Source organism: Lepidothrix coronata, unplaced genomic scaffold, assembly GCF_001604755.1.
Source record: "Lepidothrix coronata isolate B3197 unplaced genomic scaffold, Lepidothrix_coronata-1.0 Scaffold79, whole genome shotgun sequence".
Classification (NCBI taxonomy): domain Eukaryota; kingdom Metazoa; phylum Chordata; class Aves; order Passeriformes; family Pipridae; genus Lepidothrix; species Lepidothrix coronata.
In genome coordinates this window covers 1,954,982-1,970,389 of record NW_016690259.1, presented here as the reverse complement: position 1 = coordinate 1,970,389, position 15,408 = coordinate 1,954,982, and the positions used below count along the sequence as shown (strand labels likewise).

At 39.6% G+C, this 15,408-nt stretch overlaps 1 protein-coding gene across 3 annotated transcripts in view; it reads right to left on the bottom strand.

Annotated features, from left to right (window-relative positions):
- Positions 1-15,408, bottom strand: part of NR3C2 (nuclear receptor subfamily 3 group C member 2) — a 208,653-nt gene that overhangs the window by 34,933 nt on the left and 158,312 nt on the right. For all 3 annotated transcript variants that reach the window (XM_017820117.1, XM_017820118.1, XM_017820116.1), the window contains one exon: positions 232-570. In XM_017820117.1, coding sequence (XP_017675606.1) covers positions 232-570 — 339 coding nt within the window. The remainder of the gene's footprint in view (positions 1-231; positions 571-15,408) is intronic.

The following is a 15,408-nucleotide window of genomic DNA, read 5'->3' as shown; positions in this document are numbered from 1 at the left end:
CTATTATTTAAAATGAAAGCTTTTTAAATATCAGTCACAGACGTATGAAACAAACATTACATAAATCAAAAAACCCGCAACAATCTTCTCTCAGATGTTCATCCTGGACCTCCCACTGCGCGTTTTTTCAAACGGAGTCCATAGCTTAAAGACCCAATTTGTCAAGCAAATAGTTCTTTGACCTAAAAGAAACAGTCAAGTGACATTTCACCAAACGACTCATGGTCCTACCTGGAAGTATCTTTGCCCACTTCACCACCTGAATCATCTGCTTGCCGGCCAGGCGGTTTAAGGTGGAAAGCAGGTACTCCGCTGTGTCTGGCTTCGAGCTGTCATATCCTGCGTACACGATCTCCGGTTCAATGCTTTCGAGGATCTTAACAGGAGAGGGAGTAAGTGCTGGTGAGATAGCAGACATGTGGGGGACAAGTGCAGTGTTTACAGAGGGCTCGGTCACAGGTGCAATGTACGTCGTCCCTTCCTCGGGGCTCTGGGGTGGTGGCTGCTGCCGCTGCTGTGGCTGTTCCTCGTGCATCCCTTTCAATTTCCCCAACTTTTTGGACTTCCGGGCTGTGAAAATGAGCAGCGCAAGAGCAAAGTCAGTACAGAAAGCCAGCAAAACCCTTGGCTTTATAGAAAATGGAAGTAGAAGTATACTATCAAAGTTTTTAAGAGAAACAGGTGCGGAACCTTAAGAAATACTTCACTGCCTGCAGCATTGGCACACTGGAAAGATGACCAAAACAAACCTATAAGCTCATTTTCATTGCTTTACTGGATGTTTTTATAGATGACAAAATGTCCAGTATCTGTCTCCATGCAGACATGCATAAAACATTCTAGTTATTGTGGTCAGTGCCAACTAAAAATTTCAGAACTGTATCTGTTTTGTAGCTTAAATTAATCACTTATCACCTACAAGACTGCAACTCATGTTCTCAATTGCATTTGGTCATCAAAAGAAATCTGCCAAAAACAAGCAGTTCCAGAGCATTCCTAAGCTTTTGCCTCAACTGGAAATGTAGTCAACCTATTCTGAACAGCCCAAGCTAGTCAAGTCCATTTGCTTTTGCCTCTTTGATACTTTCATAAGAGCTCTGCCTCTTCTCTTGAGTAATTCTGAAATAATGCTAAAAATATCTACCCACTTAAAGAAAAAAGACTGGGCCTTGTATAACACCTTTCTCACTGCTATCAACATTTCTCGGATGATTTGCCTCCCCTTTTCTTTTAATTTCCTTTTTTTTTCTTTAATGCTACCCTTCCTACTTCTCTTTACTAAATATTCTTAGAAGACAGCAATGCTACGGTGCTTCCACTTGTTGAAGAGACGCCAGACATTCTCTGTGGGTTGCATTCCCAACTTTGCCATGTGAATCAGAGATATGAAAGCCAGCAGAAAGTTCTGCTCCTGCCCCATCAAAATGATCTTGTAGCATGAGGAAGGAATGGGAATTAGAAATCAAGACAATTCAATTAAAAAAACACACATAAAGAACCAAACAAAAAACCCACCACCACCCTTTTCACTATAGGGAAACATAAAAAAAAAAAATCTTTAAAATGAGTAAATAATGAACTAAATTTAAATGTTTGCAGCTCTTTCAGAGTTAACTTCTCTCAAATACAGTTTTTCTTATCTATCTGTTCACACCTAAAACCCTTGTCTGGACTTTATCTTCCTGTCTCTTGATTATTACAACATTCCTTTTACCGGCATCAGTAAATACAAGCCTGTCTCACTTCTACTTGGAATATTATTGCAAATACCCTTCTTAGTCTATGTCCTTTCCCAAGTCTACCTCCTCAAGTTTTTTTTCCGTGTCATCAATTCCCCTCCCTCATCTTTCCTTAAATATAGCACCTTTTTGTAGTTTTAGGATCCTTTCTGGCCAACCTCCATCTCATCCCTCCTCTCTTCTCCATTATCAAAACGTTCACTTCCACTCCAACTCAACATGCCACGCCACTGCCTCCTGGGAAGTTTTCAAAGCTTGCTCTATGTGCTTGTTCCTGCTCCTCCTATTACGCTGCAGAAAACTCCCCAGTAAGACCAACAGAACTACCTCACTGCTCTTCTACAAACCAGTGTTTTAAGAAAATCCTCCTCAACAGCGGAGCTGCTACTGCTCTCAGACCACTGCTGGTGACAGCAGCCATTAATGTTTTACTGCTTCCTTGACACTGGGGCTGCCTGCCCAGAGCCAGAGGCTGGGAATGAGCGAGGCAGGATACAGACGCCCAGGGTCCAGGACAATGCACACCCAAGTGCAACAATAGCCTGTTGTTTTCAACACTTCCTTGCTGGGACAGTACCTTGAACTCCGAGGAGCTGGTTCATCTCAAGATTCAACAGAAAAATTTATTTATTAGGGTAAACATGGGACATTGCTACAGAAAACAGTGATGTTACTAATCATACAGAAGATCTTGAAGGTGCCCAGTCAAAAAGAGATGCTCCTTGACTATTGTCTTCAAAACCTGAATACAATTCATTAGTACTGCAGCACATACTGCACGGAGCAGTGAGTCCAAAATCTGAACATCAGTTTGGTGTTGTTTCCATTACACTGTAAGGGTTCTTCACGGCTGATCTCAGCACCAACAACCCTCAAGTGACCTACAGAAAACTTCAGAGATCTTTGTGTAACTTTCATCACCTTTCCTTCAGAGAGCTGAAGGAAATTAATTTCATTAATTGATGTACATCTGCTTTCAGCAGTTCCTTATTTTCTCCCTGCCTGCAGACATCCAGACCAAGTGAGGCAGGTTGAATTTTTTAATAAAAGGTTTGAATATGCAAATAAAGATGTGCTGGTCCTAATAAAATTTAGTTTAAATTTCTGTTGTTCAACTAACCACACATACTTAAAAACTTCCTAATTATTGGAAGCGTTAGCACAGGTTACAGAGGAATAGCTGTCATTTGAGATTATAAGGAAGAAATGAAACAAGTATCTGTCAGGAAAGGTTTCACTGCACCTTATTCTCCTTCTCAAGAGACAGAACAGATGAGAAGATCCTTCTGAAAAGTCCCTTCAAATTCTATTTCTTACTTTTCTATTATGAAACTCTTAAAAAAGCTCATTTAAACAATGAAGCAGAACTGAAGGATTTTTTTATTCTCTGATGCATCAAGTTACACGGATATGGCATCTATTCTTCAAGATCTAATTTCTGATACTAGCACCCAAAAAGCCATCTTACAAAGCAGCAGCTGATCAAACATATTGTTAAACGAGCCTTTTCCTCACTCTGCAAAATAAAACAGAGAGAGTTACAGGCAAAGCAGGCAACCCTAATAAATTTAATCCTGAAAAGTAAGTGAAAATACTGTTGTTCCCCATTTGGTGCAGTTGTACCTATATGACGACATCCTGGTGAAATCACTGTGATCATTAAAGACAGTTTACATTTATCTTAGAAAGGCAAAGCAGAATTTACAGATTTTTTAACAAAATAAACCCGAAAAGCAAAGCAAGGATGGCCAAGTTCAGCAGAATGTCTGATGATGAGTTAACAGAGCCATTGGCCATTGAAAACAGCTTAAAAGTAAGCCTGAAGGAGTGGATAGAGATTGATGTTTGCTATTATTATTCATTTAGTTTATCAGGCACTATTTTTTTCTGTTATCAAAACAGGACTAAAAATAAAGAACTTTACATATCTTTCATGTTTGCAGAGGCAAAAAAATGCATTCATGCCATAACTACACCATAACAAAAAAATGTATTGGTTTACCAGCCCCATCAAGTATCTAGCAACATAGATAATTGATTACATACTTAGGCATAATTTTTTATGTTCCATTCTTCAAGAGTTTTTCATTAAAAGAAAAAAGAAATAATATTCTTCGACATATAAAACTGGCATTAAAATGTGTTTTAGTTTCATTTTCTTCCATTATAATGCCTTTAAAATGAAGCTGAGAAAAACATTACTGCTTGACAGTCATGTTTACAGTGAAGAAAACTGTATTTTTCATTTGGCTTTATGCCAGTGCTGTAGCTCAACTGGTTTGGTAACTCCCACAGAAACCAACAACTAAAGATTAAATACAAACTCTGAGCAGTACTCCAAGTCGGTCTTTAGAAGCTGTTTTTCACATTTCCTCTCTAACTGCGATACCAACTACAAAACCGACTAAGCCACCTCTGAATCAGGGGTAAAACTGAGCGCAAAAGCCATGTTCATCAGGATTGCTCCCTGGAAATGCTCTGACTCTCCACACAGACCACAGGATGGGGCATGCATGGGGCATTTCATGTGACAAAGCTGAAGTCTGAAGCCTGTTTGGGGTTAGGACAAGAATTTCATCCAAATGGCTGCACAGCAGTGACTGTGTATTATCTATAACTGCAAGACGCCTTGCCCCTCCTGTTCAGTGTTACTGCAGCCAGGATATCATATTATAATCCTTATATTTTTAAATCACCTGAGATAGAGTAGTAATTGAAGGAAAAAAACCAATAATGAAAGACACTGCCTATATACCTGAGGTTAATACTTCAAAAGTCTGACACAACTTTGGTTGAATAAGTATTTTAGAAGGTCTCGTATATTCCAATAAAAATAATTAAAAAAAGTAAAATAAGGTGAAGCATTTGAAAAGTCAAGATGTTGGATTTTAAAAAGGCACTTCCAAAAGACCTCCTCTGTAGCTCTAACAATAAATTACAGTATAATAGAGGAAGAAATAAGCCACAAGTGACAGACAACTGGTTCCTTAGTATTGATCCTTCACATGTAAAGACTCCTGTCTCAAAGCTGGCACAAGGAGGCCTGTGATCTCAGGATTGAGAGTTTTTATGCCATCTTAAAACACTAAATAGGTTTCCGTTCTTCAGGGAATGCTACTCTAAGTCAAATAACAAGACATTTACCTGGAAGTGTAGTTACAAGATAGGTAAATTACTATACTCTCTTTTTAAAAATATCATAGTAAACTTATACATGCTATACAAGTTGGATCTAGAGGAAGCTAATCTATACTCCCTTTGTGCCCAGACAATATACACAAATGAAGTTATGGAATCCAGACACTTGATAACTATTTTTCATAAGCTCAAAATTAATAGTTTTCATCAGTATTATTGTTAAAAATACAGAATCCAGAAATGCTAGAGAACAAAATGCTATCAAATAGTAGATAAACCCCTGTAAATATTATGATTTAATTCAGCAGTTTTAAAAGAGTAATATCTTGTTTGTAGAATTGTATCAGTGTTCAAATTTAGCAAATAAACAATGTAAAATGCTCTGCAAATTCATGCTGGCTTCCAGTTCTTTAAAGTGAAATGTGAAGTTTAGAAAATTAGTCATATTTCTATGTAGAGGGAATTATAAGACTTGCAATGATAATGCCCTTGAATCAGATTTTTTTTTGAAGATGATATTCAGAGCTTGCCTTGATGTCTATCAAAAAGACATTTATTATTTGTATAGCTAAAGACATAATATTGATTACAAAGATCTTGTTTTATCACATGTGTAAAGCTCTGCCGGAGCCAGGACCAAACTGATCCTGACCCAACAGATCTTTATTCATGTTGCAGGACATACCTGGATCTGGAAGTGATATCAAAAGCACATTAAAAGAACATATGCTACCTCTAGTGTAAAGCAGAAGGAAAGGGGAAACCAAAATGGACACAGCACAGGACACAGAAAGCGATGGAAGTTTAAAAAAAGAAGAGGAGAAGAGAAGTGGCAATTGGAGTAAATACAAAAAAACGTAAAAGACATAAGGTAAAAAAAAATTCACTATATGCACTTCAAACACGGTATAATTTGGGATTATTTCAAAGTATGCACTACACTACTAGTGGTCTAGGCAGCCTGAGGGTAGACAATATGCTGCAAAACAAACCCAACTCTGACCACCTTTAACTGTGCTGGCTCTGTATGCCATGCCAGTGTATACCTGCATTTCAAATACTTGAGCTTCTCCATTCAGGTCCCAACTTCAGTGCCCGAGCACTGCAGCTGAGCTACAACCACCACCACCTTTCCAACCTCAACAGCTGTCAGCTTTCTCCCTTCCACCCCATGCCAAATGCTGGAGAGCTTTCCTGCACACCCTTCCACTGCCACCTGCCTCTGCTCTCCAAAAGCAACCTACAGCACCTTGCTGCACCACAGCTACAAGCTGCCAATTCTCCCCTTGAGGCAGCTGTAACAGCCTTTGGGCAGACTCTCCTCTGAGCCCTCACCAAGCATTTCCACCTTTCTATAGATAAATGCTCCATTAAAATGCCAGTTTTTCCTCCTCTGAATCTTTTCATCGTGTTTGCCTGGTGACTTTGTCTCACTTACTTCAATGAACTGACATCTGTTCTCATTAGCTATTTTACTGCTACCACAAATAGTGTTTCCCTTCCCCCCCAATCTGTTGTATCTTGACATATATGAAAATTTTGAGCTATCTTGGTACAGACATTTTTTCACTTAAGTGTCTAGCACAATGGGAAATGAGATTTTGCTGAGAAATTTCTAGACAATAACACAGACTTTATATAGATATATACACAGACACACATATGCATGGAAACACATGGAATAAAGTGCAAAGCAGGAATGCAAACGAGATCTTACAGCATCATCCCATTCACCCTACAAAGTGCACTCAGGCATACACCTTTCTTCAGGAAACAGAAGAAACGAGCAAGACAGGATCCTAAAGCTTCCATAAAACTGATTACCCACTCTGGGAAGCAAATCACTGATTTTCAGGTAGAGCTGCGGTGGATGAAGAACCTCTAAATGTGACCCTGAGTGTTAGAATCATAGAATATCGTGAGTTGGAAGGGACCCACAAGGATCCTCGAGTCCAACTCCTGTTGTGCCATATGTAAGAGCAAGGATCAGGTACAAATCTGGGAGACACACAGACAAGGGGATGAGTCACTGCTTTAACTGGATAAACCAACGGGAGGAAGTAAATGAAAAGCAGCCACTGAAGCAGGGGACGAGTTGTACAGGGACTGAAAAGGAGAGCACAAGATCACCTTATCATGTAAGACAGACTATCAAGAGGACTTCACTCTTGCAAAGCAGAGGCCTTTCAAGGGTGATTTTTACAGTGGCATTTGGGATGTGCTGAAGCAACCAAGTAGTCTGCCTAGATATGCAAAAAAAGGAAGACTGCAGCTGGTGAGGAAGAAAACAAAGGTCCTGGCTTCACACAGCAAAATAAATTTTAAAATCTGTTTCTGACAACTGTGACCCAGAGGAGATAGAAAGTGATAGAAAATGCTATCACTTGCCGTTGAGTCTGAGAAATCAGTAGTCTAATTAACAAAGCAATGAAAATTTCCCAATTTCTTATCCTCCGCCAGCAGAAGCAAGCTTTTACTGGAGAATAAGCTGAAAACCAATGACTGAATTCAGCAGAATGAAATAGTAGGCATAAGTGAAACAATGACATAGTTTGGCACTGCCAACATCATTCACAACTGTTTACTAATTAATAAGTAACAAGTTAATCTGACAGGATTGGACAACCTAAAGACAAGAAATAAACGTGAAGTCTGATCTATGGAAATGTTACATTTTATTTGCCTTTGGTCAGACTCTGCAAAGATCCAGGCCCATCCAGAAATGTGATTCTTGTTCTTGGTTCACATTTGATATATCAAAAAGGGAGGCACAGCATGGATGGAAGAAAGAGCTTCTAATGTATATTTTAATCCATGTAATTGTACACTATTTTCATTGTGTTCACTTAAATGTATTTTGGTTCTCTATTCTAGTTGAATTTAAACTGCTAATAAAACAGACTGTAACTAGATCAATATTTCCTGCTTATTACTTCGCTTGCTTATAGGACAATTTTGGAAGTGTTTGCATCTTGTTTTGTTTGGAACAGATTCTAATACATGAAGCAGTGCAATGCTGCTCCAGCACAGGACTGTAAAGCACAGAAACAATATATCTGAAAAAGTTTATCCTATTGCCCTGAGCAGGATCAACCGTACTTTGCCCAAGTCAGTATGTCCTTAATCTCCAATAACAGGAATTCCACAATATGCCCAATCTTCCTCCAACATCTAACCACTCAGTTTTCTCCCAACATCTCCCAATTTTGCATCATTTTTTCTGCAGTAAAGTTGATTTCTCTTCATCATCCCCCCAGCGGCCATAAAGAACTTACCATTCCTGTCCCATTTTACACCACTTTTTGAATTGACTGGTATCATGGTCTTCTTAATATGTTTCTCCCTTCTACACCACAATAAAATTAGTTTCTTCAGCTCTTCCTTACAGATATATGTTTTTGGTTTTTTTTTCCCCCTAAGCTTCTTATTATCCTTGTTCTTCCTTGGGAGGTCTCTAGTCTGTATACACCTTTCTTCAGGCACATGATATGAAATTTCAGGAAGGAAGATTCAGTTTAGATGTTAAGAGAACCTTTCTAAATGTAAAGCTCTGATGTGAAAAAATGGAATAGGTTATCAAGGGACACAGCAGATACTTCCACACTGAACAACTCTGAGAAGAGTTAAGAGATGTGTCCTTCATTTTAGGAAGGACATAGGCACTGCTAATCCCACCAACCAGGACAGGAACGTAGGTGACAATTTTGCCAGGCTGCCCCACCCCCTCCACCCTGTCCAGAAGTGCTGAAACCAGACACAATCATCAGGCCCACACTTGCCAGCTCTGACAAGGAACAGAATAATTCCTTGGTATCAAACAAGACTTGCCTATTTTTGCAACAATTTTACATCGCTGACTCTAAATTTAACTTAAAATCATCACACAACCGTGCTCCTTTCTTCACTGCAGTCCCTCAACAGCTGCTCTCAGGTATCTCATTTCTTCATACGTCCACTTGCACTTCTCAACATCACCCTCTGCACTGCACCAAAAATGCCATCATGTTGGTTGGTTTCAGACACTAGAACTGAAGATGCTTTTGAGTTCTGATTCTGTCCACAAAGGAGAATTTCCAGATCTGTAGATTTACGTACTTGCTCTCTACTTTGTTATACATGTAATTACTAAAATTACTAGTAGACTAAGAATGAACCCCAATAGGACCCTACCTCAGAAGTCCTTTCAGTCCAACAACAAACCACTCACACCTACTTCAGAAGAATGCTGTTTTCAGTAACTATGTGCCACTTAATAAGAAATATTATAATATTTTAATGAGAACTCTGCATTTCCTTCTGATTATACTTATGGCTCGAGATATTGAGTGGTGATATACAAACACCAACAGGGAGGTGGCACCTCACACCAGTGCTTGCACGGAACAGATGCTATTCCTCTGAAGTGCACTGCCTTGTACACACAGGATTCAGGACTGTGGATCCACAGCCACAAAGACCTGCGTGCAGGGATGGCCTTTGTAGCATGAAGATGGCACAGAAGATGCCATCTCGGTTGTCTCAAAAAAACTAAGGTGAAAGCCTAGATTAAATATCGTGAATTTTGAGGTCTGATTCGATTCAGGTTACCTACTGGTCTAACACATGGGACAGTGATGTCCATGGAAATTAGGAAGGCAAGGCACTGAGGAGGGTTTGGGTAAGAGACAGAGGGAATTAATCTTTTTTTTCAGTTCTGCTGAGCTTCAGGCTAGGCATTTGTGAAGAGATAGCAGGCAAAAGTGACAAAAGAAAACTGAGATCCAAAGTGCATTTTACAGGAATATTTAGGTTGTCAGGGAAAATGTCTAACACATTTGCTTGTTTCTCAGCAATCCTCAAAGTGATAATTAAATGAAAAATAACAGTTTCATAGGGGTACTCCTCCCTGTGTGGGAACAACTTTCACCAAATGCCAATTAGTGGTTTCCTGTTAAAATCAAATCAAGCTGGTTTTGATAAAGCTTTTTAATGAGAAATGGATGAAGTATGAAAATTTCCCTCACATATACTTCATATAAAATCCCAAACTGGCATAACAGAATCTCACAGCTAACATTATTGGTATATAAAACTCCCTCTTGTATTTCTTCATTAATTTCAAAAGAAACGTATTTACTAAATATTTAAATCACCCAATAAACAAAGCCTTAAAAAAAGCTTACAAAATAAAATTGTTAATGATGTTAATGAAAGCCAATCTTAATCAGTCCTTTTCAGATGTTCCCAAAACTAATTTTTTACTTATTCATTTCTCAAATGTATGGCAAATTCAATCATTTTGGAGCTAAGCGTTGTCTACCAAATGCATCAGTGGTTTTGACTATTTATCAAATAGATCTAAAGACAGGCAGTAAAATGCCAAAACAAACATGAAGAGGAGGTTACTTACAGCTCCAGTATTTGTCACTTACAACTCTATGACACCTGTAGCAATGAAATACTAGCAGCTTGTACTGCAAGCACTGGTAATAATTTGATTAAAAACAAAGTTAAGGAAACTTTGGAGAACAGATTTTGAAATCTTCCACTGTACCAGACTGAATACTCTTGGCTATGATTACTGGTTTCTGCCTTGTGCCAAGTGACAACCTTCCCTCCCAAGACACCCATTCCCGTCCAACCTTCTGCAGGAGTTCTTCATCCAAGTCTCTCCTGCTTTTATTTGGGTTGATACCCAACGCTAACTCTGTTCCACTATTTATGTGCCTTTCATCCCTATCCCACAACACAAAGACATCTTGATTGCCCTGTTACAGTTCTGTAGGCACTTACCATGCATAAAATTTCCTCTTTGTATTTACATTGGAGACACGGGTTCTCAACAAGCTATTCAGAGTTCTTTGAAGGCATCGACAAGCAAACTCTGCCACAGCACCTCTCATTCCATATCTTGAGTGCTCACGCTTCCACTCTATGCTAAAGACTGTGCCATGTTTTTTAACGCTTCATTTTTGTTCTACTATTGCTAGAACTAAGCTTTCTAAGTGTTATACTTCCCTCTGTGGTCTTTCTGGTTACGCCATAACGCACCATATTCCCACCAGAATTTTCCCCAAGTAACAAAAATTTTGAGATCCTTTAATCTCCTCACCTGTATGACTTCTATATCCCCGGTTTTTATTAACTCAGATTTCTCTCCAATGGCCTTACTCCAAATACATTCAGTGCTGCTGGCCTGTCCCTCATCTTCTAGAAATTATCTGCCCCGCTTCCCAGAACAGCAACGCTACCTCTGAAATACAAGCTGGCTGTTTATCTTCTGCAGTCATCTCAGCCATATTTTTCACCATCTAGTTCATGATTAGTCATTAAAAAAGAAAAAAGGAGTATAACCATGTTAATCTCCTGCTTTAATAAATCACCCTGAACGTTACTGAAAACACCCTGTATGTGATATCAGCCACTTTTCCAGGGAAAATGCAATTCTCTAACGTTACCTTTATATATGATCCGGAAAAACTGACGGCAGAGAACTGCAAAGGCTGCTTTTTGTCAGGTATGCTTGCTGCATCTCACACTTATTTTAGTAAAACACAGATACTAAAAATGGAAAGCTGTCCACTTGGGAATTGGTGGGGAGGAAAAAGCAGGAAACAAGATTCAAAACAAAATACAAGTTTCTAAGGTAATTGTGAAGACATATGAGAAGACAAGGGGAAAGAACAACAGGTTCATGTGCTAAGGCATAATCTGTGATTGAATAAATTTTCCTTGTGACATCGCTGGAGTAAACCACATCTCTAGAGTCAATTCGTCAATTTAAAACCTGTGAACTGCCAAAGTAGCAGACAATCAAAAGAGCAACACAATGTCAGAAGAATAAGAGCACAGCTTGCACAGCCTTAGCATCACTGTTTCCTCAAAAACGTACTCTCACACAGAGCACAGACATACAGAGTAGCTCATACAATGAGGATCAGTGATGTCAAAATGTAAGAAGGCTTTTTTGTACATTGAAACAACATTTTCACTTTTTTAAAAATTTATTTTATTTTTAGATTTGCACACACATTATCTAGCTTAACTCCACTTACCTGACATTAATCATAGTCTGGAAGAGACCTGGGAGAGTTGCACGATCCATCCTCTTGCTCAGACCAGAGCCAAGTGTTCCCTCACCACTTCACTCAAATGTTTATTTGCTCTTTAAGACACCCAATGACAGACTTCAAATCTTGCCCAGACCATTTAATTGAGTGCTTCCCTGGCCTTACAGAAACAGGTACTTTCCCATCTCCTCACTTGCATCTTCCTTGCTGCTCATGACTTCCTGTCCTGCTTTTCACAGACATGGAAAGCAGATCATATCCCTTTTCTCTTTACTAATGCTTGTTGATAAACCAAAACTTGTTGTCCTCCTCTTCAACCCTCCTTCCAGCCATTTTTTGACTAAACAATACCAAATCAATCTGTCCCCACCAGATAAGTTCTAAAGGCTACTGATCACCCTCATTGCCCTACTCCAGGCTCCCCTCAATTGGTCCATTCGTTGGAGGCAACGAATGAGGGTTTTAACAAAAACCACAATTCAGCACATAGACCATACTTTGTCCAAGGTCGTGTCAAACATGGCAAGTTAAGTCTTCCATGCCCTCTTACTCAGGTGGAAACTCTGTTAAGCAGTGGCTCAGCAGAAGCTAATAGGACAAGTTCCTCCTGCTCCTACAGCTTCTCACAGTGATAGGGAAGTGAGTAATGGAAATGAACCACCAGAGACCACGGGGAGAGGTTTCAGAAGGGTTCTGGTGATAACCAGCAGCTCTGGAAAGAGGAAGGGGAGACACAGGCAGGCTTTCACAGCAAGGACTCCACTTTAACTGTGGGGAAGACTGAAAAGGATATGGACTTATAGCACTGTGGAAGGAAGCAAAGCATGATAATTTGGTGATTCCAGGAAGAACAGAATATCATCAAGAGCTGTGTGTAACAAATTTTGGAAATGCTGAAGCACTCTGGTCTACTCCAGCACGATGAGGCAAAGCAATAAACAGTGGTGTTATGGGCTTGCTTGCTTTTATGGATCTGTATGAAAAAAAAGCTAAATAAAAATTCATTTCAGATCCTCAGGGAAACAGGCTGTTAAATTTAAATATCTTGCAGAGAGGAAAAAGGGGGATCAGCCTTGGTTCTGGGGAGTCAAGAGGTCACAAATCTCATCTACCCCAGGGTGCCTCCTGGAGGTGAAAGTTGGAGCCCTGACAGAAAAGCTCAAAAGCTGACAGGCACTGCACAGGGGGTCCAGGTAAGCCTGCCAGGGAATGTCTGGCAGAAGGCATCCAAACAAGAGCCACTGCTATGCTTCAGTCCTATCACCCAACAACAGCACAATGGTGGGAGACAGTTTTGCACCTCTTCTGGGAGGACCTGAACCTTCCTCTCAGAAAACTGCAATCACCCATTTCCATCTTGTGTTTTGAACCACAGCAAGACACCATGGTACAGAATCTGAAGCGCTGGGGAAAGAGTGACCTCTGAGCCTGTACAGGGAGTGCTGTGCAGTACCAAAACCAGACAACACCCCACAGAGCCTCCATGCACTGTACTGCCATGTGACATGAGGCAGGCTGGGACACTCATGCCCAGGAAAGTTGCAGCTCCTTTGCAAGGCCGGCAACCAAGGGTGTTACACCGTGAATGGTACGATGGAGAGTCCAGCAGATAAAATAGGGAAGTCTGGAGTTCAGCAGACCCACGCCAAAAGCCTGAAAGGCTGTTCCTGGAGCAAAGACAAATGTTGCTGGCAGCTGGGTGCTTGCAGAAGGCAGAGTTGGAACCAGGAAAACTTGCAAAAACAAAGCATGAACCTGATTAGGAGTTTGATCAAGGATTGCTGGATGTGAGCTGTGTGCTTTCAGACCAGTGCAGTGTGCCTTCTCGAGCTGCCTTCACATATGAAATAAAATCATCAGCCAAATGCCAAGTATAAGGACACACTTTCAATATTGCTTTTAACTGATGCCCGAGAGATTACTCTGACATTACCAGTCCTCTTCAAAATTCTACATTTTTAATCATCATTCACAAATAGTTTCTTAATAGTTGTAGCGAATGACTGTTCTCAATTATCTGTAATCACAGAATCACAGAATCATTTAGATTAGAAAAGACCTTTAAGACCATCGAGTCCAACCATTAACCCAACACTGTCAAGTCCACCACTAAACCATGTCTCTAAGCACCAGATCTACACCTTTTCTGAACCCTTCCAAGGACAGTGATTCCACCCCTTCCCTGTTACAATGCTTGACAGCCCTTTCGGTGAAGGTATTTTTCCTAATATCCAATCTAAACATCCTATTCGTGAGGATGGTTCAAGCTGAAAAGTTAGAGGGTCACACTGAGAGCAGGGCAAGAGCAGTATAACATGGAAGATGGACAAAAGAATAGGAAAAGTTCATTGCTGAACACATTGGTTGCTACAAGATCTTAAGCAGTAGGACTCACTTTTTTTTCTTTTTCTTTTTTTTTTTTTTAAATATATTCACGGGGTGTGGGGTGGTGATGCATACCAATGATAATCTAGACACTGGCAGCTACAAGTACCACAACTAAGTTGTCCAGCTAAAACGCAAGAAAAATTTACAACATTTGCTTCACAAAACCCACAAATTACTTTAATATACTGCTGATAGAAATTTCTTGGAAGAACTGACACAAACTCAGCTGAATGCTCAAGTTAAAAAGAATATTGACTAGATTCCCTCAGAAGAAAATGCTACATAATAAATGCAAATAAAAATGCATTAAAGTTAATGGCATTTCAAAATACTTTGCAGTTAAAGCCTAAATGAAAACATAAAAGTTAAACATACGTACACCAAGTTGCTTGTGTCTTACACAGAGGGGTTTATTTTCCTTTAAAATTCATGAAATCTTGGTTAGCAGAAATGTTTAAAGAAAACCAAGAGGATGCATTTTTGCTGTGTTTAATTTTTTCTTAGTTTTCAGTTTTCGAATACTCAGATTTTCCCTCTTCCTTTTCTCCCTCTTGCTTTCTTTTTTTCTCAAAAAGATAGGAACAATGATAATAAAAGCCACATAAGCTCCAGTAACTGAAAATAATACTGCAGTCTTAAATCCCTACTAGTATTAGTTATTAAACAGAAAACAGAAAGCTGGCAAAAAGGTGAAGTACTGTATCTTATTACTGATTCTCTCATTTAACCTGTTTTTCAGATTATTGAAATATTTTAATGTATAAAAAATAAGGGTATCTGCAAGTGAAGACTACAAATCACACACAGCATGTTGTGCATGAAGTGTCTTACATATGTAAATGTATGCAGACCCAAGACTCAGATTTCACAGGCAATCTCTGCAGACAGAATGATGAACTATGTAATTTGCAAGGTGAAATCTATTTTATGTCCCTTCGAGATCCAAAGGGTCCTTCAGCAAGCTGCTTCTTACTGTTGTGGGAGACCAGTTCTGGTAAGTCTCAGTAGTGGTCCATATGGGAGCTGAAGCAGGAAAGGACTGCAGTCCTGCATGCTACTGACCTTTCCCCACTTTCCGTCCCCTCTGCACACAT